This window comes from Aulonocara sp. 'chitande type north' Nkhata Bay, linkage group LG19 (assembly GCF_057382095.1).
Source record: "Aulonocara sp. 'chitande type north' Nkhata Bay isolate Kocher_YH1m ecotype deep benthic linkage group LG19, A_spYH_male_GT1.1, whole genome shotgun sequence".
Lineage (NCBI taxonomy): Eukaryota > Metazoa > Chordata > Actinopteri > Cichliformes > Cichlidae > Aulonocara > Aulonocara sp. 'chitande type north' Nkhata Bay.
The window spans coordinates 8,774,931-8,802,902 of record NC_141362.1 but is presented as its reverse complement, the minus strand read 5'-3'; the positions used below and the strand labels follow the sequence as shown (position 1 = coordinate 8,802,902).

General features: G+C 44.1%; 1 protein-coding gene across 2 annotated transcripts; it reads right to left on the bottom strand.

The window, feature by feature from the left end:
- Positions 1 to 26: 26 nt before the first annotated feature.
- On the bottom strand, positions 27 to 27,972 carry eif2ak3 (eukaryotic translation initiation factor 2-alpha kinase 3). Of its 2 annotated transcripts, none has more exons than XM_086273852.1 (18): positions 27,048 to 27,972; positions 18,734 to 18,863; positions 12,178 to 12,372; positions 11,918 to 12,048; positions 11,456 to 11,723; positions 11,154 to 11,319; positions 10,928 to 11,053; positions 10,549 to 10,671; positions 10,216 to 10,445; positions 8,730 to 8,842; positions 7,277 to 7,399; positions 6,450 to 6,599; positions 5,415 to 5,964; positions 5,120 to 5,293; positions 4,727 to 4,900; positions 4,519 to 4,620; positions 3,761 to 3,823; positions 27 to 2,657 (listed from the first exon to the last, which is right to left on the bottom strand). In XM_086273852.1, exons 1-18 carry the CDS (start codon positions 27,347 to 27,349, stop codon positions 2,475 to 2,477), a joined length of 3,303 nt encoding a protein of 1,100 aa, XP_086129978.1. In that variant the 5' UTR covers positions 27,350 to 27,972; the 3' UTR covers positions 27 to 2,474. The 2 variants fall into 2 exon arrangements, with proteins under 2 accessions (XP_086129978.1, XP_086129979.1); XM_086273853.1 differs by lacking the exon at positions 27,048 to 27,972 and adding an exon at positions 26,551 to 26,781.

The following is a 27,972-nucleotide window of genomic DNA, read 5'->3' as shown; positions in this document are numbered from 1 at the left end:
CCAGACGAAGGACACAAAACTTTACAAACGGTATAGAACAGTTTATTAAATTTAGACTTTTAAGAAGTCATCATATTCCAATGCACTCCATCGAATGAAGCGCATTCGTAATAACACCAACCCCAAAAGGATTGATCACGGCATCAAAAACATAAATAAAGCAAATGAACATATTTACAATTTAACATGGGAGTTGTGCACAAGAACACGCAACTACATGTCTAGGAGGAGAGATCAGACGCTGAGGAGAAGGGTCTGACTTTTCAACGAAACCATCCGGACGCCTGGAGTGGAAGGAGGAGAAACACGATTTAACAAAGCGCGAGAGAAGACCTACACTGTAATCACATTTTCTTGGATTGACAGAAAAGAGGGAAAAGCGCAGAACCTCTGACAATACTCTATAATGCTGTTTTCAGTATTAATGGTATAAAGATGACAAGCCATCTCCTGCTGTAGGTGATTACAGTCCCCATCCTTGTCCATGAATAATCACAGTTCACTCTGGAATTAAAACAGGGGACGAAACGTTTTCTCCGCTAGAAGAATTTGCCCTGAATCAAATGTCTGAATCAGATATGAAACATTTAGTCTACAAAAGGTGTGACGAAAGAACACCTTCTTTATACAGTCCTTAAAGCAATTTCCACCTCTGTCGTGGTAGGTTTACAGTTCGTTTTAATCATCGTCGAGAGAATTGGATTTGGACATGAATGGCTTGTCTTCAGTGAGCCGAGTGGATGGATGAGCAAACATCACTATGACTTCCTGTAACAGTCAGGATTTTACAGTAATCAAAAACCCTGAAGATAATCAAAAAACTGTGCTTTAAAAAGAAAAAGACAAGAGCCTTAAAAAAGTACAATCATTGAAAGCATGTTACAATTAGTGAGTGTGTGTAGTTACAAATGGGTCATGTGATTCAGCACTTCTAATGCACATAAAAAAAAAATGTGGATCACATAACCAACATCAGGTCCAGGTCCCCCAGTACACAGTGTAGAGGGGTATCGACAGTATCGACTTATTAGCTAAATGCTATTTTTCTGCATCACAGGAGGGCTGCAGACCTCAGTATTTGTGTTTTTGTGCTTCACTGGGAACACCAGCTGGATGGGGTCGGAGCACAGTAGCACAATTCCAAAAACGTGAGGCGAGTTATCCGTCGAAGAAAAGTACACTTAACTGACTTTCAAATGGCACTCTGGTTCATGCAGATTCTCCTCCGGCAAACCCCTTCCACTTGGGTCCCCTAACGTGTGAAAACAAACACTGAGAATAATTTCAAAGAGGCAACCACCATCATCTCGTCTCTGGAGGTCACGCAGTAACATTCAGCTATCAGAGATCGTCTCCTCTTTGTTTCCTCTCTCACAGTATATCACACTATCTTACAGTAGCTTAATGAAAAAGCCATTTACAAGCAACAATATGTACAAGATTGGTCTTAGGAATTACAAAGAAAAGCATATAAACAGGGTTTTCTCTTCAGTTCTGTACAGAGAGCAAAGAGGAGGTGTTAGAAAATGATTGAGCACCTCAGAGTCATTGTGTAGAATTTACACAGATAAACTCACATTCACCCCTTCTTTTTCCTAACAGGTACATACAAAAGGACAAGAGCCACAGGCTCAGCATTCATTCAGAAGGGGCCAAAGGCCCTTTCTAAAGGCAAGTCATATCTGATGGAAAGGACTCATAAACTCTTTCTATGCAACACATCACCTTCTCGCATTAAAAAAACAAAACAAAAACAGGGAAAAAAAAAAGTGGTCTCTTTTTTTTGGTCTCCCGTATCAGGCATGTTGGGTGTCAGAACACCAATTAGTGCTCGTACTAGTGACCAGTACAAATCACTAGTAGATAGGATGATCAAGCATCAAAGGCCCCTTTGGAGTGTCCTCTTGGTTTTGATACCTGAGGTGTAGTGTGAGTGAGTGAACACTGGCTGAACGTTGGGAGGAAGCAGCATGTTCTTAGCACGTGTGCCATGTCAGAGTCAGGAGAACGGCAACGCTTTAGGATAATCACAGGTAAACACTGCGAAATAAATCACAAGCCGAGTCTACTCCGAGCTGTCTGGATACAGTAAACGCTGCCCGTCAGGTAATCAGGGCTGTTTTAAAATAGCCACTGATAATTATTCGCAAGTACTAAGTACCACTCGAGCCAAGCCTGGCAGTGAACGTTACGGAACGGCTGTCGCTTTTAAAATATCCCTTCATTTGTAAGCAAGATTAAAATTGGAAGCCTAGGCAACAAAATGTAACGGCATGTGTATTTACTAAGAAACGTAGCTGTGCAGGATGTGTGCCTCACTACCGTAAAGAGAGCGCGACGCCATCCAGCACATCTGCTGTTCTTAGTGTTCAATGTGATTGTGTCCGAAGCGCAATGGGATGGCAGGGCACCGAGGGGTTTCAGTAGGGTGGCAGACCACAAGGTGGGGGTGGGGGTCACATGTTGTAAGGTTTTCAGTTAGTTGATGTCTGGCGTGAGGGGCGGCCCATCGAAGAGGCGCTGTAAGTGCGGGAGCGCTGCCTCACGGCCAATCGGCAAGGCAGCTCGAGCTCCTGGAAGAGGGGCATCCCTGTGATATCAGCCGCCTCGGGACGCTTGTTGGGGTTCGGTGACAGCATGCTGTGGACCATGGCCAGCTAAACAGGGAGGAAACAGACAGTAAAAATCTGTCAGATAACATTATCATCCATTTCTTCAACTGCTTTGCTTATAAAAACATTAGAATAATACAATACTAAATTAAATAATTAAAAAACAACAACAACAACAACAACAACTTAAATACTACGGCTCAGAACTACTACTAGCACAGTGAGATACTCAGGTAAGAAGTAATTTCCAGTGTCAGAGAATCACAGCTTATGCTCTGGGATTATGTTAATCCAATTACAAAGAAAACAGGTAAACAAGATCATAGGACCACACAAACAACAAATTACAGCCTCAGTTTGTAGTTCGGTGGTCAGTCCCATGCTTAATACAGAGCGGTAATTAAAAAAAAATGCTCATCTGTGTATTTGATTAAATAAGTCATTCTAATTGTAATTCGAGTATTAATATAAATCAGCAAATGAGTCATGCTGCTTTTAACTTTTCAGTGTGCAAACGGATTTTCATTTATTTTATAGTCTATTTAAATCTGTGACTGACTTCATTATAAGCGCTAGCGGCAACAGAAGCTATAATCCTGCATGGATTGTGCATACAGAAGACTTTCACTTAAACACTTGTAACAACATTCCCTTGGATTCTTTCGTTGATTAATTTTGACAGCTTCCTCTGTTATGATGCAAATGTATTGCAAGCTGGATTGTTTCGAATTAATTTGCCAACATTTCTGGCACTTAATAGACACTCTGGCTGTGTTGGATTTTGCTGATGTCATCCTTTGGGGGTTGCGTCAGGAAAGGGCATCCAGCGTGAAAATCTCCCAAATCAAACATGGGGAGCGACCCGCTGTTGCGACCCCTTGTGAATAAGGAATTAGACAAAAGTAACTTTTATGTGTTTGGAAGCAAATAAGCTCAGACAACAGAATCTTTTTTAGGCTTTTGAAAATGAAGCACTGCTAAAGTTAGAGTTAGGGCTCCTAATATTATTATAGAGAGCTCAAATTATGAATTGGAGTCCTGCTGGCACCACTGATGAGAAGAAACCTCCCAATCCTGTATATCTTACATTTCTGGCTCAGATGCAGTGCATATTTACAGCCACTAGGTGGCAGCAGATAACAACTCACCTCCTGAACATTGTTTTTGGAGAAAACCTCTGGGAAGCGCAGGACTCTCACTTCTGTCAGTGTCTGGAAGAAAGGATGTAAACACCTGTGAGCCGAGCTGTGCTAATGGCTTACCAGGTCCTTTGTTGCTGAGACAAAGACTTCATGGCTACTAAGAAACTGCCTGTGCATGCCTCACGTGAGCACTCGTGGGTAAAGCCAACACATAAACAAACGGCAACGACGAGAGAAATAACAATAATCAGCAATCGTGAATTCTTGATTTCTCAACACATAATGACATTGTAGGAGGCAGGAAGATAAACGGCCTCACTAGCTTACACACAATTGGCCAGCTGGGCTTCTTACTGAAGCCAAAATGAGATCATTTCATTTCAATCCGAATCATCCGGTCATTGAATCATTTCTTACGTTTTTCAAAAGTTCCACAACACATTTTATTCAAACCTTCATAGGCGCTGCAGCTCAGTAAGAACAAGTAAATAAGATGAACAGTAAATGTTTTTCATTATTTTTTAAGCTCAAAATTGTTTTTGGATGTTGAGATGTTTAACAGGATCCAGACAGCAAATATGCACAATTTGCAAAGGAACTCAAACCAGTTTTAGATCATGTTAAATACAAATTAATCCTACAATAATATTAATCTCTTGGTTGTTAAGGAAACCTAATTACAATGTAATTCACAACCCTTTTACAGATCCTAAAATAAAGTAATAATAAGCCAGGTTTATAAGGATATGTGTTTTCTGACTCACCCTCACTCTCTCCATCTGAGTCCTGAAAGGATACAGCAACTCAAACAGGATCAGACCCAGAGAGTATATATCCACTTTATGAGAGTAGGAGTTTCCAGAGAGCTGCAAGGACAAAAAGGAAAGCACATAATTAGTCTTGACTGCAGAAGCAGGAAACCAAGAACTAAATGTTGTTGTTTTTTTTCTTTAATGAACGGCGCTTCCTCACCTGCTCTGGGCTCATGTAGAGTTTGGTGCCGACCTGGCCCGTGTGGCGGGTGAGGAGTGGGGCAGGCGTGAGGGCGCTCGGTTCATCTTCATCTTCCTCCTGGTCCATTGCCGTCACCAGGCCGAAGTCTCCCACTTTCACTACGTCGTCCATGGTGAAGAAGATGTTGGAGGGCTGCAGGATCAGCAGTTACAGGTTACATCACGCGCACCACACAAAGAACGACGACAGCAGAGTGGTTTACAAAGCTCTACTTCACATGCTGCCCATAAAACAAACACAGTAACACACAACACTCTAATCCAGTCAAGTCTGAAGGAAAGTTTTTCTTCCTTAACTGAAGCTGCAGAATTTAGATGGTCACACACGCACAGACAATGTGTACATGTTCACCTTGAGGTCCCTGTGCATAAGCCCCTTGCTGTGCAGGAAGTCGACAGCTTCTGCAATCTGCAAGAAGATGTCCAGACACTGGTTGTGCTCCCTTTGCTCCAGCAGGCAGCGCTGAGCCATCCAGTCCTTCAGGTTCTCCTTCCGACAGAGCTGCATCTGGATGTACAGGTAGACCTGGAGACGGGGCGAGAGGATTCACCACATTACAATTTCACACTGCACTCTTAAAAACAGTGGATATATTGTTAAAAAAAAAAAAAAAAAAAAAAACAAGAACCCAAAACTATTCACAAACCTTAGGTGACGGTTGAACCCGCGGATTTGGAGGTGTTGTGGGGAGAGCCAGGGCGAGCGAGGTTGGCCGAGGAGGAGAGGAAGAGACGGGGGGGACAGATTCCTGTCGTCTGGTGTGTGACGAGGACGAACTGTTCTTCTCCGTCACCGTGCCAGGACTGGCTGGGCCAGAGGCAGAGTCCGTGTCTGCGTCGGCATCTCGATCGCAGCCCGAATCCTCGAACACAATATCAAAGGAAGAGGAAGTGCAGTCACTGGGACCGCGGGGAGGGCAGAGCTCGAACGAGTGGGGGGTGTCTGACGCGTCAGGGTCGGCCTGGCTGTCCCTCTCAGACATTAGGCTGTCGTGGCCCAGCAGCGGGGGGAAGGACAGGTTGGTGCCAAAGCCCACAATGCTGCCTGTGCTGCTGGAAAACAGCACATGATCTTTGGCTGATGCTTCATGAGCATCTCCTTGAGGGTTGAGGACAGGGGACACTGAGCTGGACACGGGTACTTTGACTGACAGAGCCTCCATGTGATCGAGGAAGCTCATTGGCCAGTCAGTGGTACTGAAAGAGAAAAAGGATTGTTGTTTCTCCCAATATTGATGCAAGACAAACAGAAGATGTGTGCCAATCATTTCAGCAGTTAAATAAGGACTCATGAACAACAGGCAGAAGGTGCTTTCAATGTAGTTCTTTCAGATTTTTGTCATGTGAGCTGTAAAAACAGCACAGTAGTAATATTACATGTGTAGTGCACGGGGACATGGTTCTAATCAATACATATCCACCAAAGCAATTAAAAGCAGCACACAGCAGACATCAAATTAAATTTTAAATACTCAATTTTAATGCGCACAAGATTTTTTTATCCCGTGGCATTTTAACATCTGTGAATCAAATTAGCCAAGTGGGATAAAGATGTGTGGTGCACCATTTGTCACAAATGTCACTAATTAATGATTCCAGAGGGGACAGCTAGATTTTCATTGGATGTCTGCACGCTGGTTCGGCCAGCTGAGCTACAAAAGGTTTAAAAACATCTGGCTCACCTTGCATCTTTCAGCCACCTCTGGTCCATTTCCTCCTGCCAGCCCTCAGGAGGGCTCTCTTGCCAGGCGTTGAAGTAGCGAATGATCCCCGGGTGCTCCAGCTTTGCTAAAGCCTTCACCTCTCGCATCACCTTCTCCCGGGCCAGCTCCCTGAACGACAGAAAAACGAAAAAATGAAAAAAAAAAAAAAACCCCACTGAGGTTGTAATAAGCCACAAGTCTCCACCAAAGGTTGAATAAGCACAGCAGGCCTGAAAATAATTAGCCCCTTTCACACGAGGATCAAACTATAATGCCACTTTTGCTTATTTATGTAGAACCAGGCAAAGATTGTGTAAAGCAAACCCAGTGTGCATGTTCAGATAGTGTTTCAGCAATCGGGGCGGGGAGGGGAAGGAGCCATGGCATGTAACACACTGTGGCAACCACGGTGCCTCTGCTGATGACTAAAAAGGTACAACAACAATGGCTCCCCATTCTTTTTAAAGTGAACAGGCAATGCAGGTGGAACAGTCCCGGCTGGAACAGACTGTGTGAGAGACTAACATCTGAGCTTTGTTGCATCAGTGAACAACAGGACTAAAAGAAAAACACACAGAGCTACTGCAGCTAAACATTTATTACCCATGCTTGTCAGCATAAATTATAGCGCACAGATAATATTTGTTCTGAAATGTCAGCTTCCTCTGCATGGGTTTCTGTGTTTAGACCAGTGGGCTGCTGCTTACATAACTCAGTTTAACAGCTTTAGAGAAAACAGAGATAAAGGAAGAGCTAATAGCCTCCAGCTAAGGAAGTCTGGCGCAGCCTAGCGAGAGATGCGCTACCTATTGGGCAAGCGGATTCTTTTGATGGCGTAGTTGCAGTCGTCCACTTTGTTGCGGGCTTCAAACACGACGCCAAACCCCCCGCGGCCGAGGCACTGCACTGGCTCAAAGTCTGTCAGGTACCTGAGGAGAGACACTATGGTTAGCAGTGTGGAAAGACGACTCGCGGCCCTCCAAGTGCTTTAAAATTATCACCTGGATCTCTGATCATTTAAAAAAGACCAAGAAGGAGGCCTTTTAAATTATAAATCCCAATTATCAGAGAGGGAATTACAACCAGTGTGTAAGATAAGTGCTTTGTTTTTTCACTGCCTTGGCCACACTCCACTTTAAGGTCAGCAAAAATACATTTCTACAAACCAAAGAGAAACTTTAAACTTTATGACTTTCTGGCAGGTTTACTTCCCACTTAATCTCTTAAAGAGAAGACATTATTTGCAGTTGCAGAAGTTTTCAAAAGCAAGCATAGCTTGCCTTTAAACTAAAGCAACAGCTGTCACAGTGTTGCATATTACATGTATCTCACGGTTTGGCACGTCAAACAGTTCCAGCAAGGATCATTATAAAGTTCTTTTTATGCAAAATCATTGTGTTTACTGCTGCGTAAGACACAGGCGCACACCGACTCCATCCCCTCCACCCTGTCAAAACATCCCTGCTCGGTTTGCTCAGGGGGATTAAAAGGCTCTTATTAGGATGTGTGTGGGCAGCATGCGATTCAAGGTTCCTGATCCCAATCTGCCTCCTAATGATCCTGACTCATGCCCGCCGCAGCTGCTGCAACAGCCGCCGGTTTTATTTAAGGAAAGTTGTTCGGCAAAAGTGATTTGCATGGACTGCAGAAGCAGCAGCAGCTTTGAAGGAAGGGGAGGGGGTGGGGTGGGGTGTTTGTCATTTTCGGGTGGATCAAAAAGAAGAGAATGTGCAAGTGGTGACACCAAGAGGACAGAAATTTGCAGATTAAAATCAGTTTTCACTTCTGTTCCAGGAGGGTGAGGCTCACAGATGTAAACACGCAAAAACCCTCATCGATCACACTGCGGGAGGGCAGCGGCAGCCCATAAATTACGGCTCCTGATCATATTTAGAAATTCTGACAATGTCCTGACAGTGATGTAAAACGACACTCTGACCCTGAGGCAGATGCTGCTGTTGTAGGGTGCGGTCTGAGGGGACCGAGGCCATTTTCATTTGATGCCAAACAGCTGAGTTACCCAATCATGAACTACTACGATTCATATCGCCCATCTCTGCCTTGTCCTATCAAGGCAGGTTGGAAGACCACTGGTCACCATGGTAACAGAGCCGAATCTGTAGCTACACCTTGAAAAAGTGATGCTGGCATCTGACTGAACTGTACAGAGCACTCCCGGCACATTGCTAAGTGAAGTTCTCCCGAATCATTGCAAATATTTTTGACACGGGACACGTTTTGTTTAACGGTGCGCCTTACCTGGATACATATTCGCTGGAACGGGTCTCCATGGCAACCGGCTCTTTGGATTCCACAACTTCAAGGTCAAACTTGCTGTCTGTCTGGCACTGTGTCTCCGACTCTTTCCGTTGCTTTTAGGGACAGGAGGATGACAAAAACGACACGTTACAAACACGACAAACAACAAACAAACAACAAGTTTACCTTGTTTGTGGCGTATTGGGCAAGAAACACTTAAAGATTTAACAGTCGCAAGAAAAAGAAGGTGGAAATGTATACAGCTAACCCCTATAAACATGAAAACAAAAAGAAGTATCCCACATAGACACTAGACCCTGTTTCTTGCTTTCGGATGGCATGGATGGGGATCGTGAGTGAACAGCTGGGTTCAGGTGTTAAAAGTTCGACTGGGATCAAATCAGGCCTGGCAGAGAAACATTCATAGAGTAATCAATGATGTTGACTGCAAGTTTAGGATCACTGTTCTGTTTAAAGGCGAGTTTCAAGTCAGGTACGAGGCCCCACTAAAGCAAAACTAGTTTTCTTTCTTGAAAGTATCGCTGCCCTTTGCACAGTTTAGCTTTAGTTTTCCTGTCATTTCTGCAGAAAAACAGCCGTGAAGCACATTGCTGCCACCACTGGGTTTACCTGCTGTGCTACTGTTGATGAACTGGTTCAGATTGACAGAATTGAGGTCAGTCACATTTTCAATCTTGTGTCTTTCCACCATGACAAAATCCCTGCCACTCACTGCAGCACTCCAACAATCATTAAAAAAATCCTGATTGGTGGAGTGCTGCAGTGATGATTGTCCTTCTGATTTTTCTCACATTTTCACATAGGATCACTGGAGTTCAGACAAAGTGACCTTCAATTTCTCCATGAACTCTTTTACCAAGGCTCTTCTCCCCCACTGCTTATTTTTTTATCCTTTTAAATATTCCTCTTGGGATCTTTAATCCAGCTGAAACTGCATTGCAGCATTTCCCAGATCTGTGTGATGACACAAAGCTGTCCATCAGCTCAGCAGGCTTTTCTTTCAAACTAATGACTGGCTTTTTGCATTTGTGAGCCTATTAGACAGCAAGGTATCTGACATCCAACGAAATGAATTTCCACAAGTCTACCTCAATAAACATACAGTGATTCAGAGAAATTAAAAGGGAAGATAATCTTTTTTAGATTTCATAAGGAAGTCTGAACACTTTCTGATCACACAGTAAAACTAACAGTATCCAGTTTTTGTTTGAAACTAACTTTTTAAGCAATCAAGCTATCCATCCTCCAGCCCCTGGGAACCCTGAACTAGATAAGTGGAAGAACATGGATGTTTCCTGATGAAGAAATCATTTTGTCATCCATACCAGCTCATTATTGCAACAGTAATTGTGAAAAAAATTGAGACAAAAGATCTAAAATGTTACAAACATTACACGGCAAACATAATGACCAGTAGGCACCGTCGGTGCGGCATTAATGTTGCGGACTGTGTCTTGGCTCTTACCCTCACGTAGGCCACAGGAGCAGGAGGGTGGAAAAACTTGCGTACAATGTAAGTGGTGGTGGCAATGCAAAAGATGATGGTGCCCAGAATCTCCTTCCACCAGGGTAATAGCAGCACGGGATCCTTTCTTCTTCGATTCTCACCTCCTGCCCCGTTTCCATTTATGAGACTTATGGCGGTGTCACGCTTCTCTCGGTAACGCTTGCTGTAGGGGAAGTAGTAGCCATTGTCTGGAGCAAGAAGAAGCAAAAATCCTTCAGTCCACTTCAAATCATTTCAACTTTAACAGCTAGAATGTGCGTACGGAGTAACATTGCACAATTAAACTCTTACCGTATGGATACTGGAGGATGGACAAGGCTCCATTGCTGTATTCGTCGTGGGAGAACTTGTCGTTATTTAGACACTTGTCGAATTCATCAGAGCCGACCAGAGCTGGTGTCCGAGATGGAGAATCTGCATCAAGGACAAGATGAATAACTTCTTGTATCTCACAAGAAAGACTGATCAATATGGAATAAAAGGTTTTGGACGATGAAGAATGAAGGGCAAAGCTTTGGGCTACAGGGAGCATGGTGATAGATTGTGTCCACGTGACATCAAATACTTCTTGGAACATGGTGTAACTTTGTTCTTAAAGATGGGCTTTGGCCGTTCTGCCCTGACTCTGCATGTAATCATGAATTTAGTCCCTTTGGTGCTGCAAACTTACGTATTAGAGGCTTCCATTTGACAGTGGGTAGTGGAATTATGTCCTTCTCTGAACCGATGGCTTTGGAGGGAAATTTTTCCGTGATTTTTACCGATGACTGAAGGTAGAGCTGCCCCTGAAACATCCCTAAAAAAAAACCCCAACAGTCAACACGGTTATCCACAATCACTGGTTCCTAACCCTTACAGGAATAGTGAAGCGTCTGTATACATGTGTAAGAAGTTACCTAGGTAAACACTGGACTCTGCAGATTCCCGCGCTTTCTCTGGATCTTCGTCTTCCTCGTCTTCCTCTGTTTTGGACTGGCTGCTGTAGGTGGTGTCGTCGAACAGGCTGATTGGCGTAACTTTACCACCCCCCACCAGCCAAGCTGAGGCGATGGGAGTGCAGAACTACACGACACACGTGAGAATGAGTAGAAATACTTTAATGAGCTCCACAGTCAAAGTCATGAAGCACTGAACTCCATTAAAGCACTAAAACTCGCTAATAAATAAGTGACCAGAGGATTTATTTTAAGCATCTAACCTGATGTTCCCAGACCAGCTGTGCATCAGGCCCGGTGCTGAAAGCCATGACCTTCCAATCAGGAACAGACACTTTGATAACTAGGTCCAAATGCTGGTTTTGATTCTGGTGGTTCTCGGCCTGCCGTTTCTCTGTTGGCTCATCAGCGATGACCCACTGACTCTCCTTCCAGCTGTCACCATTTGCTAGTTCGCCCTCCAGGAAGTTAATTCCAGGCTGCATCTCCGGAACGAGTTTCAGCTCAAAGTTTCCGACACTAAAGTTCCACCTTGCACAAACAGCGAAGATGCATGATTTAAATAAAAATCCCTGCCTTATACGTTTCTGGTCTTTCATGTTACCCTGTGGTTTCCTTCTACTTACTACTGCTTGTTGTTCACTACTGTTAGTGACTTTATAGCCAACTTTGTTAATAAAAACAACGTCAGTAGCTGCTCTGTGAATTAGCTTTGATTGACTCACTTCTCCATCCCCGATCGAGGCCTGATGGCTCGCACAGTCTTCTGAGTCCTCTGCAGCAGGAGCACATCTTCGGTCTCCACCTCGTCCTCTTCCCAGCGACTGCAGCCCCCCGCAGAGCAGATGTACCGAAGCTGAGGAAAGCAACAGGGGGGAAATTACAAAAGTCGGTTATCCTACTGCGCCGGACTGGTTAGTATGCTAATAGATTTGACACGTGTTAACCTGTCCTATCAGGTTGTTCTTGAAATTGTTTCACAGACCTTGCCACTGTAGGCCCCCAGGCCATAGGTGGTGAGGGATTTCCCCCCGACCAGGACTGTGTCCTCTCCAATGCGATATGACGACTCCAGCAGGGACTCGACGCTGAAAGGCACTGCCTCCATGCTCTCTCTGTCCCGGTTCCACTGAAACAAGGCACCATCCAGGGAAGGTATTACCATCTTATTGCCAAACACCTGCAACAACAAAAAACAAACAAACAAAAAAACAAAACGCAGAGTCAGGTTAGTTTTGGTTTCTAGAAGAAGACCGCTCTAAATAAAATAAAAGGAACTTCTGAAAACAGAAAAGATGTGGCAATGACTTATATTGATATTTTTTAAAATAAGCATCTTAAATTCAGTCTCTAAATTGCCAGGTCAGCGTTGCTAATCAAAATTGGGACAATGTTTATATTTGTTATGAGTTTGGCAACAAAATAACTGCCTGTGAGCCCCCACAAGTGGCAGCTGTATAAAACCACAATGAGCGACAATTTATCAAAACGCCACTACCAATAAAACAAACTAAAAAAAAAAAATTCATTGGGTTTATATGTATAAATTGTGTTTGTTTGTTTTTTACAAATACTATAAAAGCTCTAGAGCTGCTGCATAAGTTACCAGCACTCCTCTAACATTGTGTTTCAATGCCACACAGACAAATCACTAAAAACAAAATGATTCATTAGGAATGTTGTTTTTTTGGCCCACGCAGTTTTCCTTTCGTACACACGGCTGTTTTAAACTAGCAGTTTTTATGTATTTCTTTATTTCTTTTCTCCCAGCTTAAAAAGACAATCCTTAAAAAACACAAAAACACTTTGCCACACAGACAGTGCTGGCCGACACACATCCACCCACACAGCAGCAGCTCCGGCCTCCACACGCTTGGACTCAATCCACAGACGTGGAACCATTATACAACTCAAAGCCGGAGTAATTAACTCAAATCTTTATAAAAGTGTGCTACCCTCAACTCTGTGTGTGTGTGTGTGTGTGTGTGTGTGTGTGTGTGTGTGTGTGTGTGCGCGCGCGCGCGCGCTCTATTAGGTGCTGGTTCAACAAGGATGACATCATTGCCAAAACCCTGAGCCTAATCCTGATTTAACCTCTGCAGATTTAGCTGTCAAAAGAGAGTCTTTTTCATTCGATGTCCAACTTGTGACTCACTTCTATCAACAAACTCACGAGTGACATAACAGCAGTTTTGGGTCCAATTCTTGGCCTTGTTGATGCTAAACAGGTGCTATTGAGGTTAAAACTGCAACCAATCAGTCAGTAGCCTTGCTTCGGAAATCCTATCAGACTCGAAAAAAGTCAGAGCTTTGTGGCGGATTAAGAAAAATGCCAGCGGGGAGCAACGTGTGGCAGTTTGATTTATTAGAGAGCACAGGCAGGAGAAGCGGTGATGTCATCTTTTCTTTCAGAGGGAGGGGCTGGTTTAGACACAAGATGGGGATAAATTTAGCAAGTGAAAGGAGGAAGGGTTAGCAATCTGACCATCACATCACACCACACTGGTACTACTGAGGAGCTATACAGCCGGGGGTGGGGGGTATTCTTATAGCCGTGGATGAGTCATCCTGCTCCCGATGGTTTAATCCATCTCTCTGATCCAGCCCAGTTAGCTTCATCTCAGCTGTTCATCTTGTCAATGTCCTCTAAGTCAGAAACACGGTCCCCATATGTACTCTGAGTGACTGTCCTACAAACCACGAGCTCAGCAAATTACTGAAAGTCAATCACATTATCATTATCTCAGACTTATTGTAAAACTTTCTCCAGTGGCTTTTACTTGTAAATAACTTTTTTAAAAAGTGCTTAAGCATATTTTTTTCTGCATTATCACAGTAAATTTAGCTTTAAGGACCCAGCTGAGATGCCTAATTATTGTTTAGAAATGTAATTATTTATTTAACTAATATTTAACAGGGCTTAAAAATCATTAGATCTCAAGTGGTATAGCTTTAGAGCTCCTTCGGGGTTCCTTTATCAGGTATCACTGAGTGTGCACCTTGTGTTTCACTCACTTTATGCACCATGCTACATTTAATCATTTGTTATTATTAATCTCTGGCTGCCAGAGGTTCCTTCCTGCTAAAAGGGAGTTTTTCTTTCCCACTGTCGCCAAAGGGTTTGCTCATAGGGGCCATCTGATTGTTGGGGTTTTCAGTGTTTTCTCAGTATTAGGTGTAAGGTGTTATAGGGTCTTGGTCTAATAACCTAAAGTGCATTGAGGCAACGGTTGTTGTGATTTGGCACTATATAAATAAAATTAAACTGAACTGAATCAGGAGTTTTGTGGTGTGATTTACTTTGACAACTCTCTAATGATGAACGGCACTTAAAGCTGGCAGTTAAACGATTAAGACGAGTTGAGCTGAGTTCTTAAGGTATTTACAGCTAAGTGACTTTGCTAACAGCTCTCTTTTTATTACTGGGGTATGCTGCCTACAATGATCTGAAACTGTACATTTTAATGTATTTGTAATTTTTTTTTAAATACGCTTTCATTATTTAATTTGGAAATATTCAGATTTAGATGAACACACGATGTTGATAAGGGAAGCTTCCTACAAACCAGCTGGCAGTGTCACAAATTTTGATGTTTTTGGCAACAGCCCCGCATAACATTATCAGAGATTCATGGTATTACTCACCACTCAGTCGACCTTGATATATATTTGTTAGGAAAATTTGCCAATTAAAATCTGAGCCATAAGGATTACAGAGATCTCGCTATAACTCACAATATGTTTGATTGAAATAACAGTCTGTCGCTCTACAGTTGGAATTAGATTATTCGAAAAGTAAAAAAAGCTTTAAGGATGGGAAAGTAATTTTATAATCTGTATGATCACCAAAGTATAAAGATATCAAGTGATGCTTATGAACATCCCACCTCCACAATCTGTTTTGTTCCCATGTCTTTGTCTGCTGTGTTTGCCCTGGTCTATTTTTGTGAGAGAGCTTCAGTATCTTTTATAGTCAAACTATTGGTTATTAAAATAACAAGGTCTTAGATTAAATGCATTTAATTTGTAGGATGTGATAAAATATTCAAGAGTTAACTTAAAAAAAACCCCCAAAAAACTGACTTCTCAGCACAAACGTTTTCCTTCTCTTTGTGCCTCATTTACTATGAATTTTAAGAGCTTATTAATCTTTAAAGAGCTATAAGACAGACTCATTCAGGAAAAATATGCACCATTACTGAGAGACCAGAGCCATTCACTTATTTAAGATACTCATCTACTGGCTAAAAGAAACATCCAGCCTCCAGCGTGCACGCTCAAATTATAGTTATCATTTTTCTTTATATAACCACTTCTTCATGAAGGCATTCATCCAAATGTGCTTGATGATTATTTGATGTCACTGATCATACCATCATATTCCACCCCCGGGGCGTGGGGGGCAGATTAAGGGTGGGGGTGGGGGGGGGAGTGTGGGGAGCCGTAATGTGCGCAATTGTTTGTGTGTAAGCTGCTGCCTACGCTCCGGTGAGCCTGTCAAACAGTGTCCCCTCTTACCCACCGCTAATATGCCATGTTTGGTCCACGAGGCTACTGCTCTACTTCAAGGTGGCAGACCGACCGCGCGAGAGAAACGCTAACACCGCGGGTTCAGATAAAACACACGAAGCAAAACAATCAAAACTAAATCAGAGCAGCTGGAAGGCGGCTCTGGGAGATTTATTGCGAGTATTTGTCCCCGTGTTGTAATCAGTCAAATTCTCCCAATTCATTCATTCGCACTGCATGCCAGCAGAGAGAGTGTGTGTGTGTGTGTGTGTTGGAGTGAGCATGTGTCTATTATGTGATGACATCATCTCTGCTCTGAGGCATTACCTCACCTCCCTAATCACCCAACCTCTTCTTTCTTCATTCCTTTAGCCCCACCCCCACCCCCCTGTGTGAGTCACTCCACATTGGCACCGACTCTACTGTCTAATGTGCGCACACCCACACACACACACACACACACACACTTGAACCCCCCTCTAAGCTCAGGGGTAACTTTGCTTTTTGAAGTGATGGCTGCTTTTTCTGCAGACAATGCTGTTTGTGGGTCTGTCCCTCATTTTATTACTTAAAGAAAAAAAAGACACACTCTACAAGATGCAGCAGGCGACTGGTTGTTTCCGGCCCGGTGTGTGGAGGCCAGCCAATAGTATAGCATGAGACCCAACCCCCCAGCCTCTGATCACTGAGCAGAGTGGTGTCTCAGGGACCCGGCAAGCACCACCGAAATTCTTGCTTACTGCTCAGCAGGCAGGCAGGTGGGGGGGGAAATAGAGGTTGCAGGAGCAACTGGCAATGCTTCCCACCTGCCTTTGCCCCCACCCACACCCCCTCACCCCAGGGTAAGAGAGAGAGGAATCACAGGTAAACAAGGACAGAGAGGGTAAGGCTGGATTAAAACTTAGAAAGTATATTAGAAAAAACAAACAACACCAACACACACACACACACACAAAAACAAACGAAAAACAAAACAAAAACACAAACAGCCCACACTCGACAGATCACAACAAGTGACGTCACATCGCAGCAAGTCACCGAGTTCAGAGCTGACAGGCATCTCTCCTCGTTCCGCTCCGTCAGCCAAATGAAAGCCAACAGGTGAAAAAAGAAAGCACACAAACACACACCATACTCCATCACAACAGAAGCACACTGGAAGATGACAGGAGGATGTTACATGTGTGCATGCCCATGAATTTCATGACACTTCTTATGAAGTGTCAGCATACTGTTATAGTGAGTATAACTGCTTTTAATTCTTTATATTTAGAAAAGTTTGCATTCATTTATGAGAGAACTAAAAGCCTTTGTAACTGCGCAACTCATTTAATGTTGTAAACAATACACGTTAAACCAAATTAACATCATACATCGTCAACCCAGCTGGAAAACATTCTTTACATAGTTTGCCAGTTTCTGAGTTTTATAAGTGAATAATAAACAATTTCGATTTAAAATTTAAATTTAAAAATTGATTCTCCTCAGCGTGCAGAGAACCATGCAGGACATCGAGTCATTTAAATTTAAAAGGGTTGATTCCGATGACGCTGGTGGAGAAGCTATCTTATGCATACTGTACATACTGTATGTGCATCACAGAATCTCTAGAGGTTCTCCACACTTGCAAGAATCCCAGATTTTGAAAGAAAATGGTAATGAAGCTCGATTCATTTTCCAAATCTCACAGACGGCACGTTTCAACCACATGCCCACGAGATGCTCGAGTCTAAAGGCTGCCTTTGAAATGCAACCCAGCATTATAGCAGCTGATTTCAGTGATTAGTTCCCTTCTTCTAATTGTAGCTTTACTAATCAATGAAGTCAGCAGCTGTAGTTTTAAAAGCTGGAACCAAAAAGAAAATTAAGCATGTGTCATTCAGACTTTTCAGGCTGAATGACACATGCTTGAGTATCACTTCACCCTTCATTATGAAAGGTCCTTAAATATTTGAATGAAAGTCTCCCACAGTGAGTAACTCTGAATTGCTATTTTGGGACTGCAGCTGCTTATTTTACACTTTCATTTTATACACACTGTTACACCAGTTGTATTTCCTTTATCATTTGGTGAATAAATACATATATACATATATATATCTGTGCTATACACCACATAATCAAAGAAATTTCTAGGAAACATTTACAGCAAACTGCAACGCGACCCCTAGAAAAACAGGATATCAGAAATGTTTTAAACTTAATGAACTACGTCTGGATCGCTCTGTTATTGTTACCTCAGTAATGAAGCAGTCAGAGTTCCTTACATTCAGACATGCTCTACCAGCACCAGCAGACTAACATTAAACTGATCTCAGCAGCCACCCAGACCCTTGTTAGTATCAGAGGCTTTTTCCCTGAGGCAAAACTCTCGCAGAGAGCGAGTCCACATCAAAGTGAACCATGGGCATGTTTCTAGCATGCAACACTCTGGTCTCGCTCTGGGCTCCACTTCACTTTCAGCACGTCTGTGTGGGCGGTTTAAGCTTCAGTATACATGTAGAGGCGAGGGTCTTGCTGTGCTTGTATGTGTAAACTACTACAGTCAACAAAGAGGCTAATCCTCCAGGCGAATCAGCTACTCTCAGATTTACGCGGGGGTGTGAAGCATGTCTGGTGTCTATTGCGCTGTGTGTGTGTGTGTGTGTGTGTACATATGAAATGTATGTAAGCAACAACAACCCTTGCTTGACTGTTTAAAGTGCAGAGAGTTCAATTACTAGTCTTGGAGTCTGCAGAGAGAGAGAGCCAGGAGGGACAGTGTTTGTTTTGAGGAAGAGACAGAGATGAGACTGCATCCTTAACCTCCCCCTGACATGTAGATTTTGGAAATCATCTTTTAGTAGACATTAATAACACAAACAAAGGTGTTTTAACCTGTGTAAGTGGCTTAAGTTGACCTTTGCTTATTCCTTAAGGCTGGTATTTAAATTTTAATTCCTGCAGTGGCATTTAGTCAGACTAAAGCTAAGTTTTCCTCCTATTTTCCACTGAAATGAAAAGAAAGTAGGGAAACAAAGACATGGATTTACCTCAGGTTTGCTGAGGCTGGAGGACACTAAGGAACCTGAACCGACATCTAGGTCCCACTGCTTCCTGCCCTGGTTGTGAGGATCTAAAGCAGAGATCCGTCCATCCAGGGTACTGATGATTACCAGAGACCTGTGGATAGAACATACACATACTTTGAAATACTTTCCAAATGAGGGTTCATAGAGCTATCACCGCACATCAACACAAGGGCGCCGGTATACCGCTGTTGAAAAGACTGCTTAAGGCTCGTCTGTGCACTCATGAGCACTCTGCGAGCTGATTTTAAATTTCAAAAGACATTAAAGCCGACGTTGCCCTTTAATGCAGTCCTATAAGTGTGTGTGTGTGTGTGGGGGGGGGGGGGGGGGGGGGTGTTCTAACCCCTTCACAGATAAGACACTAAAGGGCAAACTGTGAAGGGGTGTCTTCTCTTTTCTAGTCTGCACTTGTTTAGGAATCAAGGTGACCTTCAACAGCAGCTAACAGCACATCTGTGCCATGACAAACCCCTTTGTTTTAGTTTTTGGGGGGTGGGGGGCATACTAACTACAGAGGATGATCACCATATGTACCACACACACTGTGACTGTGTGAAACCATGAATTTTCAGTTGTGGTTTATCATATCTATCAAGTATGTAAAAGGGGCTAAAGTCTTTCACCAATAGGAGAGAAGATTTTATAAATTATTGTTATGATAGTATTGTAATCATCCCCCAGCTCTATAGCTATACCAAATTACTTTATCTAAGGTAAGAAAAATAATAATAAAAGTACTTTTATTCCCCATTGATGTGCAAACGCAGCAATATTTAATAACAACTCTGTTTTCTTTTTCCTCTCATTTTCCTAGTAACAGCCTGACTGAAACATTATTGAGACATCCCGCCCCACCCCTCCACTCGGTTCTTAGGTCTTCTGCCGCATTGCTTGTCAATCATGTCCAGAGCTCCGGTGGGGGCAACATCCCAGCTATTGATCTGTATCCGTCTCGAGGAGCTGCTGTCAACAGGGCATTTAGCTTTATTTAACTGGTGAGGGTCTGCCGTGTACACATGCAGTTTCTGAGAACCCACTGCTCTCACATCCACACAGCTGGGACCCAGGCAGCTTCCCTCTGTTGGCCACCAGAGCACACTGGGATTTCAACCATCTCCCTCAAGGGCAACTAGACAGAAGTTGCTGAGGGAAACTAGTGAATACAATATTACAATATTATGTGTTCACTTTCCCGTGTTGCGCTGTCACATCCAGTTTGGTTCATTTACATGCACAGTGACATCTATCAACTAGCTTGAGTACATTTAATAATAGCATCATCCACTGCATCTATCACTTAGACTGCTAATGATTGGCCATAATGCCTTATTGATTTCTGCTATCGAACAGTCTTCAGTCATGAAGGGGAAGGAGCATGTTGGAGGATGTTAAAGCTTTTGGACAACTTACAAATTGATTGTTTCTGAGAGTGCAAATCAATTTTAGGAAGGTTTCTCTTCTGTTACGCCGCAGTCGCTGACACATTCACGGGGAGCTGCACGCGCCGCTGTGGAGCAGCAAGACTGCAAGTCTGCATAAAAATGCAAATAAGATCACTTAACAGTAATGGGCCATGTGTCTTTCAGGCCTATCGAAGCCAAGATTATCTCCCCCAAATCTGCTCCGAGCATTATCAGCTTCGCCACTTGCGCTCAAGAGTAGCGTACTGAGAAAAACATTGTTTTTTTTCCTTTTCTTTCTTTTCTTTTCTTTTTTTAAATCCTCCAAGCCACCAATAAAAACAGAGCGCTAAAGCCCGCTCTCACTCTCTCAATTGGCTGCGAGACCCTGCCAAAAATATTTGGCTGATTGGTTGTTGCTAAGCAGTCGAGTCTCTGAGAAGGCGGAAGCTTTCGGCGGCCTTCGCTCGGCCAGACCCGCCCCCACCACCACGGAGTCATGCTGTGAATGTAGAAAGTGATGAAGAAGTCGCTCAAGTTCAACTTCAGAGATGGAAGAAGAGTAATCAGGAGATATAAGAATTTCACTCGGCGAGGGAGATCAAAGGCTTTTGTGGACTCTTTGTACTCCAGATAAAGGATAAGAATGAGTAGATTTGAGGGTGCGGGCTGGGGGAGGCACTTAATTTTACAACTTAGGTACCAGGATAGAGATGGAGAAAACGAGCTGTGGGGGAGGGAGCAGCTACGAAAATAGCAGTTAACCAAAAACTGTGACACAAAACAAATAGCCCTACTGTATCATTTAGAGCTGGAGGCAATTTATTTTCCACGTCTGAGCCCTGAGACGCTGCAGCACTGCTCATCACCAAAGGGATAACATGTAGCCTGTGGGGCTGCTGCTGCCAGCTGTGACAGACGCAGGCGGTGGAGACACTGAAGAGTATGTTTGAATGGAGACTGAGCAAAATAAAATAAAATTTAAAAAAAAGGAGAAAAAAGGGAAAGAGAGTGTTGTGAGGCTGCCAACACACTGGGGGTTGTTAGTGTCCTCGCCTGTAATGTTGTCAAAAGTGTCATAATAGTCCTGACTGCTTCTTCAATCACAGAGCGTATGGCGGAGCAGGGAGCCAATTAGCCTCACTCTCGCAAGACTCTACTCCTCAGAGACGCTCGGCCTCAGTCTGCTCACACCGGCAAAGCTGAGCTGCTGGTAAACACACTCCCATTGAAGGAAACAACCAGGATGTTTACACAGGCTGAGTCTCCAAGGATGCGAGGAACCGCCGAACCGGGCCAATCCCAGCAAGCCTGCCGTGTCCCGGCAGCCAATGGAAGCTCTGTTTTTCCCTGCTCGTTTAGCCAATGGGTGGCGAGCTCTGCGGACTTCGAGCCAATGGCGGAGCACGGATGCTTGTAACCATGCAACAGCAAAGCAGCCCGGGCTGTGGAGTTCTGCTGCCGCGCTGCTGCCGCTCAGCCGAACTCACAGCCACTGAGAGGCAGAGAAAAAAAAAATATGAGAGCATGGGGAGCACGTGGTGAGAAAGTTATGGATGCAGCTCTGAGCCGGCCGCACCCAATACCAACACAGCTGCACCAGCAGGAGGAAAGGAAAAAAAATGGGTCATGTGCAATCCTTTAAACAGTGCACTGTCTGACGGGCAACGCCACAGAAAAGCTCTAAATATGACATTGTCGATTACCACGGCAATGCAAGCAGAGCTGGCCGCTTCAAAAGAGACAGCAAAGGGTGTCGCAAATGTGCTTGACATGACATCAAAATGCCACTTACCCTAAGGTGACATCTTTCATGAAAGGTCACATAACACCAGAGCTTAATCACAGATTAATGTGATCTGAAGGTTTACATAACTGTCCCTGGACCTGCTAAATAAACAAGTGATCATGTTTGTAGGTCTTTGTCCCAGCAGGAGAAAGCCTTCAGTGGCCTCAAGTGGAAAAGCTGTGGCGAATAGTTGGCCATACATGCATGGCGAGTGCAGCACAGAGAGCACAGGGTGTGGTTTTTTAACAGAAAAAAAAACAACTTCTAGTACAAGCATAAACACACACACACCCCATTTAAAAGTGTCACTATCTCTCTCCTCCTCTTTTCTCTCCTGCAGAAGTGCGCTCTTCTCTCCAGCCTCACACGTGGTAAAATATAAACTCTATGGCGCCACGCTCCTGCCGCCCGATTGGCTGGGGCGCAGCTCCGATCCGCGGATGTGATTCGTTGTTGCTAAGCAGTGAGGAGCTGTTGAGAGTGAAAACAAGACAGCGTGGTCCTGCTAACTACCAGCCAACTCTGGAGTTTTCATCCTCCCCTCCCTCCTTTTCTCGCTCCCGTTCTCTCAGAGTATCGCACCTTTTTTTTTTTTGCCTCTGCCCCACCCATACTGCAGTGCTGCTAGACGGGGGTCCTGCCGACTTACCGAAATAGCCACTGACCTAATAAATTCACTCATTCTGATAATCGGATTCGAACAACACTGCTGTCAAGCAGTCACACGTTCAAAAGACTGTTTACAGTTTCTACCTCTGTACATGCGAGCATCTTCTATGATCTCGGACTGTGTTCATCAAGTGCAGAGAAATTCAGGAGGTCAGACACAAAGACTCTAAAGGTCAGCATTAAAAAGCACCAGACAGCACTTAAAAAACAAAACATGGTTACATAAGGAACGGACAATGAGGATAAAACAGGTAAAAAGATCTTATATAAGCTCGTTTAAAGCCACTGTGAGCTTGGTAAGTGGAGTTATATATTCAGACCTCTGCAGGAAAACAAGTGCCGGGTTTAAAGAAGCCAGTTTTGAGCGATCAATTACGAGCTTCTCCAGTGATGGAGTTCAATCAGCTTCATCGCGACCTGTTATTTTTGGGGACAGTAGTGTCTATTATTAAAACGCACTCAGCAGCTCCCTGGTTACACAGAGCAGACTAAAGATACAATGTGAGGAAAATGAAAAAAAATAAAAACTCTTCACTTCATCCTTTACCTAACTATAGCCAGACCCGTGCAGTCAACTCAAATTCTGAGCACCAGCCCGTCTACGACGCAATTGGCCGCCAAGTCGCCCAGCTTGGCCGATTGGCTGTTGCTAAGCAGTAGGCTGGTGGGAGCCAGCCTGCGAGCACGGCGGCCCAGAAGAGCTGTTGCAGCTACGGGGCCCTGAGGGTGGGTGGGGCGGGGAGGGGGCAGTCGGGGGAGCACGTTCAAACAGAGCTGCTGTCCTCTCACCTCCAAGTGCTCCCGAAGGTGCTGAAGGGCCCCGTGGAGCACTTGCTGGCAGAGGCTTTAAACTTGGCAGGGCAAACACACACACGGTTCGCACATATACACACACTAAAGGGTTAAATCCTATATGTACACATATACGTGCGCCGAGACAGACGTAAACACCACGTCTCCAGGGCGACGTTTACGGCACGAGGATGAAAGCGTTAAAGGTGAAGCGACAGCCGACACAACAGCAGGCTCGTCGCACGCTGAATGCCGGATCAAAGCAAACATCTACAATATTTATAGATTACAGGATAGAGAAGTGGAAGGAGGGGCTTTTATAAATGACAGAAATTGAAAAACGCTGACATCTGAGCGCTGACTGGTTTTCAAGAGTTTGCCTTTGAAGTGCTCGACTCCCAAATCTCAATCAGAAGTAGAAGAAAACAACAACAACAAAAAGAAAAGCAGGTCTTTACTCGAGATCTATTATACTTTATATAAAATGGGATCCAGATGTGAGAGTTATGATGTTCTTAACAAAGCACTAAAGTTACTGGGATGCTTGAAAAGTAGAAAGAGTAGTTAAATCCAGAGCAGTACAGGGTGCCACTTACTGCCACAGGGTCTGTTTGACTTGGAAAGTCAAGCAGGTAAAAGTCCCAAAAGGTCGCAGAATGTTTTCAAAAAGCTGACCTAATTAACGGTGGGAGATGTTCAACTTCACCGTTTCACATTCATTTTAACCAAATACAAGTTCACTGTCGCTATTATAAATATAAGCAACACATTTCAAACAACTTCCTTTAAAAACAGGCAATTTCCACGCTTCCTGAAAATGTGTTTTCTGACATTTAAGGCGCCTCTTATTTGTTTATTTTTTTAGTTAAATTAGCCCCTTTACAAGAGAAACCTACCTAAAAATCACTCTTTTTTGTTTCTTGTGACATTTCTAAAGTTCAGCAACAACTCTGTAGGCGGACAGATGCAAATGGAGCACTCGGCAGTGTATACTCAAGGGATGACATTAAAAAGCAGCGTGTGTGTGAGGATAAGGGGTGTCAGAGAAGAAGCAGGGGGAGACTTAAATTCAAGGGCGAGAGACAAAGAGAATAAATGCAAAGGAGAGACTGGTGTGGTCGGGCTTGCTGCGCTGTAACCCTGGAAAAACAAAACCTTACAAACAACAACTACTAAAGTCGAGAGACCATTAGTCCACAACTTCTAAACATACTGCTCAAAAGACTTATTTATATAAGGTGACAAAAAAACAGAAAAGAAAAAAGCCGGTAGTTTGTGGCGAAAAAGCCTGGAAATATGTAAGAGAGCGAACAGAAAGCAAGTAGAGAGTGTGACACGGCAGGGAGAAAGCGAGCAGTGGAAGGGTGTGACCAGCACCAGGGTGAACGCTCAGGAGTTTTCCTGCAGCAGCTGAGGTGGCTGGCAGGGGAATATTCTGCTTCTACCTGTTAATTACGTTCATCTTGATATTGTACGGCAGATGCCAGGCAGGAGCTTTTGTGTTGCCCTCGTGCCACGAGTTTACCCTGGTAAAACTGTGGCTTTGTGCAGGGTGTAAAAAAAAAAAGAGTGCGGCAGTACTCTGAAAGATTTGGGGAAATCTTTCATTTTTCCCAACCAAGTAACTACACCTCTTGACTTGAGTATGGCGGGACAGACTACACAGCATGCCGAGTTGCCCCCTGCTGTGAAAGAGCATTGTTTATATAGCACCTCGAACACCCAGGGCTAGCACGCGGTGCTTCGGGTCTTGTCAGAAAACTTTAAAGTGAGCCTGGGGTGTAAAAAAGGTTGGCAGAAAATTGGCGGCACGCTGCGTTTCAGCTGTCAAGTAGATACAATGGCAGCAAGCGCGAACATTAAGGTGATGAAACGACACCGCGCATCTTCAAAAGGTTCGACTCTAACAAGGTTTTCGATGTTATGACTCCCTCAGGAAAACAGACAGCGTATTCAGAATAATACATAGGGAATAATTTATTACAGGACCTCAGGACCTTGGATACCTAAAGCAAGAAAGCGTGCTGATATAATCCTGATTCAAGGAGCTATATTACACTCAAAAAGTGGGTGTAATGGACTTGTAAAGGTAAAAATAAGATGAAAGAACAGAAAAGGAACACACTGCGCCAAACATCTAAGGTGGGCGTCAAACCTACTGTTTACCAAGGAAGACAAAATCAATGCCCTCCCCACTGTGAGATGCAGCGAGAACTGCATCTCACTTTGGGCAGCAGCAGCAGCAGTAATCTAACAGGACTGGGTAAACATGTGGTCTGTGTCAGACTGTAAACTTTTCACTGGCGGCATCCAGGGGACTTTCTCAGCAGTGCCGCATGCCTTTTCAAGGTGTTATGTGAAAATGTAACTGCGCTAAACACGTTAGAGTTGTATTTTATGTCTGAGGTTAAAGCACTGACATGCAGCATGGTCTCAGGTGCGTCTGAGACACCCCCCCCCCCCCCCCCCTCCCTCCCACAGCAGCAGCAGCAAGGTGTAGCAAACCTGAGCTCCTTCTGTCAAACAAACAACAGCTTGTCATTTTGCATACTTTTACATGTATCTTCTCCGGGGCCACTTTGCTACAGCTTTAAACCGCTAAGATCAACACAAACGCTTTATGCAAAGTGTCCAACTCAACGGTTAAGAGCATAATAAACAGACTGGTGCATGTAAATGTGATGCAGATTATCTGCAGACAGGAGGGGGACGTCACCAGTTACCGCTGTTATCCTGCTCTATCGTTTTATAATAAACGAATCTTGCATTTTAAATCTGCAAAGAAAGCAGCAGCTGCATCTTCACTTGGAACATAAATTCCATTCAATGTAACTTGGGGCTGCTTTCAGATCGCTTTTCGGATTAACTCAACCGGGTTTAGGACGGCAGAGCGCATGTGCTCATAGTTGCCTGTATTTCTCCGCAGAGAGAATCAAAAGTTCCAGCAACCATGGCATTTCAGCTCATAACGTGTTCCCCTTTCGCGGTTGGAAAATAACAACAGACTATAGAAAAGCCACTTTCTCCATAAACTGCAAGAAGAAGCTATTCGTCGTACACCAAACTTTCCTGTCAGTTATCTGGGGCGCGTTTTGCCCTGACATGTAACCCACATGTTAGCAACTTACCTAAAACTGCCGACACCAGATAAATACATTAAAACAGCTAGCTCTAGTTAGCGGGGGATTAGCGCATCTGCTACGGTGTGCGTCCATTATCGGACACGAAGCCAAACTCGCTCACAAACGCTTCATTTTCCTGTTCTGCGCTGTGACACTCCACTTAACCTTTCTGTCGCATTATTTTCTTGGCACCGTTTGTAAGGCTGCATATTATAACACGCAGTAAAACGAGGTTTATGAGCAAAGTGGACACAAACAACTAGTTCCCCAGCAACTTCGGAATGCGCCGCTTCGGCGGAGGAATACTAAACAAGAAGTGTCGCTTGACAAAAAAAGTAATAAGTTTAAAATGACTTTACAAATACATTGGGGGAGGGAGGCGTTACTAGTTTGTGTGTTTGTTATTTTAGGGGTCGTCTTTATTTTGTAGGCGCTAGAGTGGTGTTGCGATATAATTAATGTGTAGTTACTTACTATCAGTTGGCAGCTGTTTCTATAATTACCTCGTCTTTCTGACGCTTCCGTTACTTTCTCCATGTGATTCGTCTGCCTCTGACCCATTGTCGTCGTCCTCCACGGTAACGTCTGCTCCAATGACCGAGGTGCCTACGTTCTCCAAGCCACGCTTCATGACTCCTGCACCATCTTGCCCCGCGGTCGAACCTGAATCCCCGGTTGTGGACAGCGGCACCCTCCCGATGGTGGAGCCCTGAGCTTGCGAAGTCCCAAATCCGATAAGCGCTTTCAGCAACAAGAGGAGCACCAGGGAAATGCTCACGTTTCCAAAGTGAAACCCCCTTTCCATTTGTGAGACTGGCACATTAGTGATTAGATTTACATGCCACTGGCCTTGTAAATCTTAACATAAAAAAACTTAAGGTCCAAAAAAAACTGTAGTTAAAACAGAAATCAAAGCTGTGTCTTCTAAAACGCCCTTTTCGGAGATGTTCTTTAAGTAAACATAAACAGCCACTGGGAAACCATGTTATTGCCTTTATACTGGACTCGACTTGCCTTGGTAACGCTGAATCCCGCCTTGTTTCTACACTAGGATTGGTTAGTGGAATCGCCGAGTTTGTTAAAAATTCATGTATCCGCCTCTCGTTGGATAATTTGCTGTCAATCATCTAGACTCGCACACTAAGCAGAATACTATTGCACTACCCATCTGTCACTCAAAGAGGTGGGCTCAGGAAGTCCCAGCCTCCCAAACAGTGTACTGCATTGGCTAATCCGCTGTCTGTCACAGCCACGCAGGCGCATTGACGGCTGCCCGACGACCAGAGCAAAAGGTGACGCAAAAATGTCCTCGATGGCGAATTCCGTAGCGGAGCTGTGATTGGTCCGAGTTGACGTCCTCTAACCAAGAACACAGGTTGGTCTGACAGGCAGGGACGTTATTGGTCAGTTTGCGTCCTGGGTGACTGA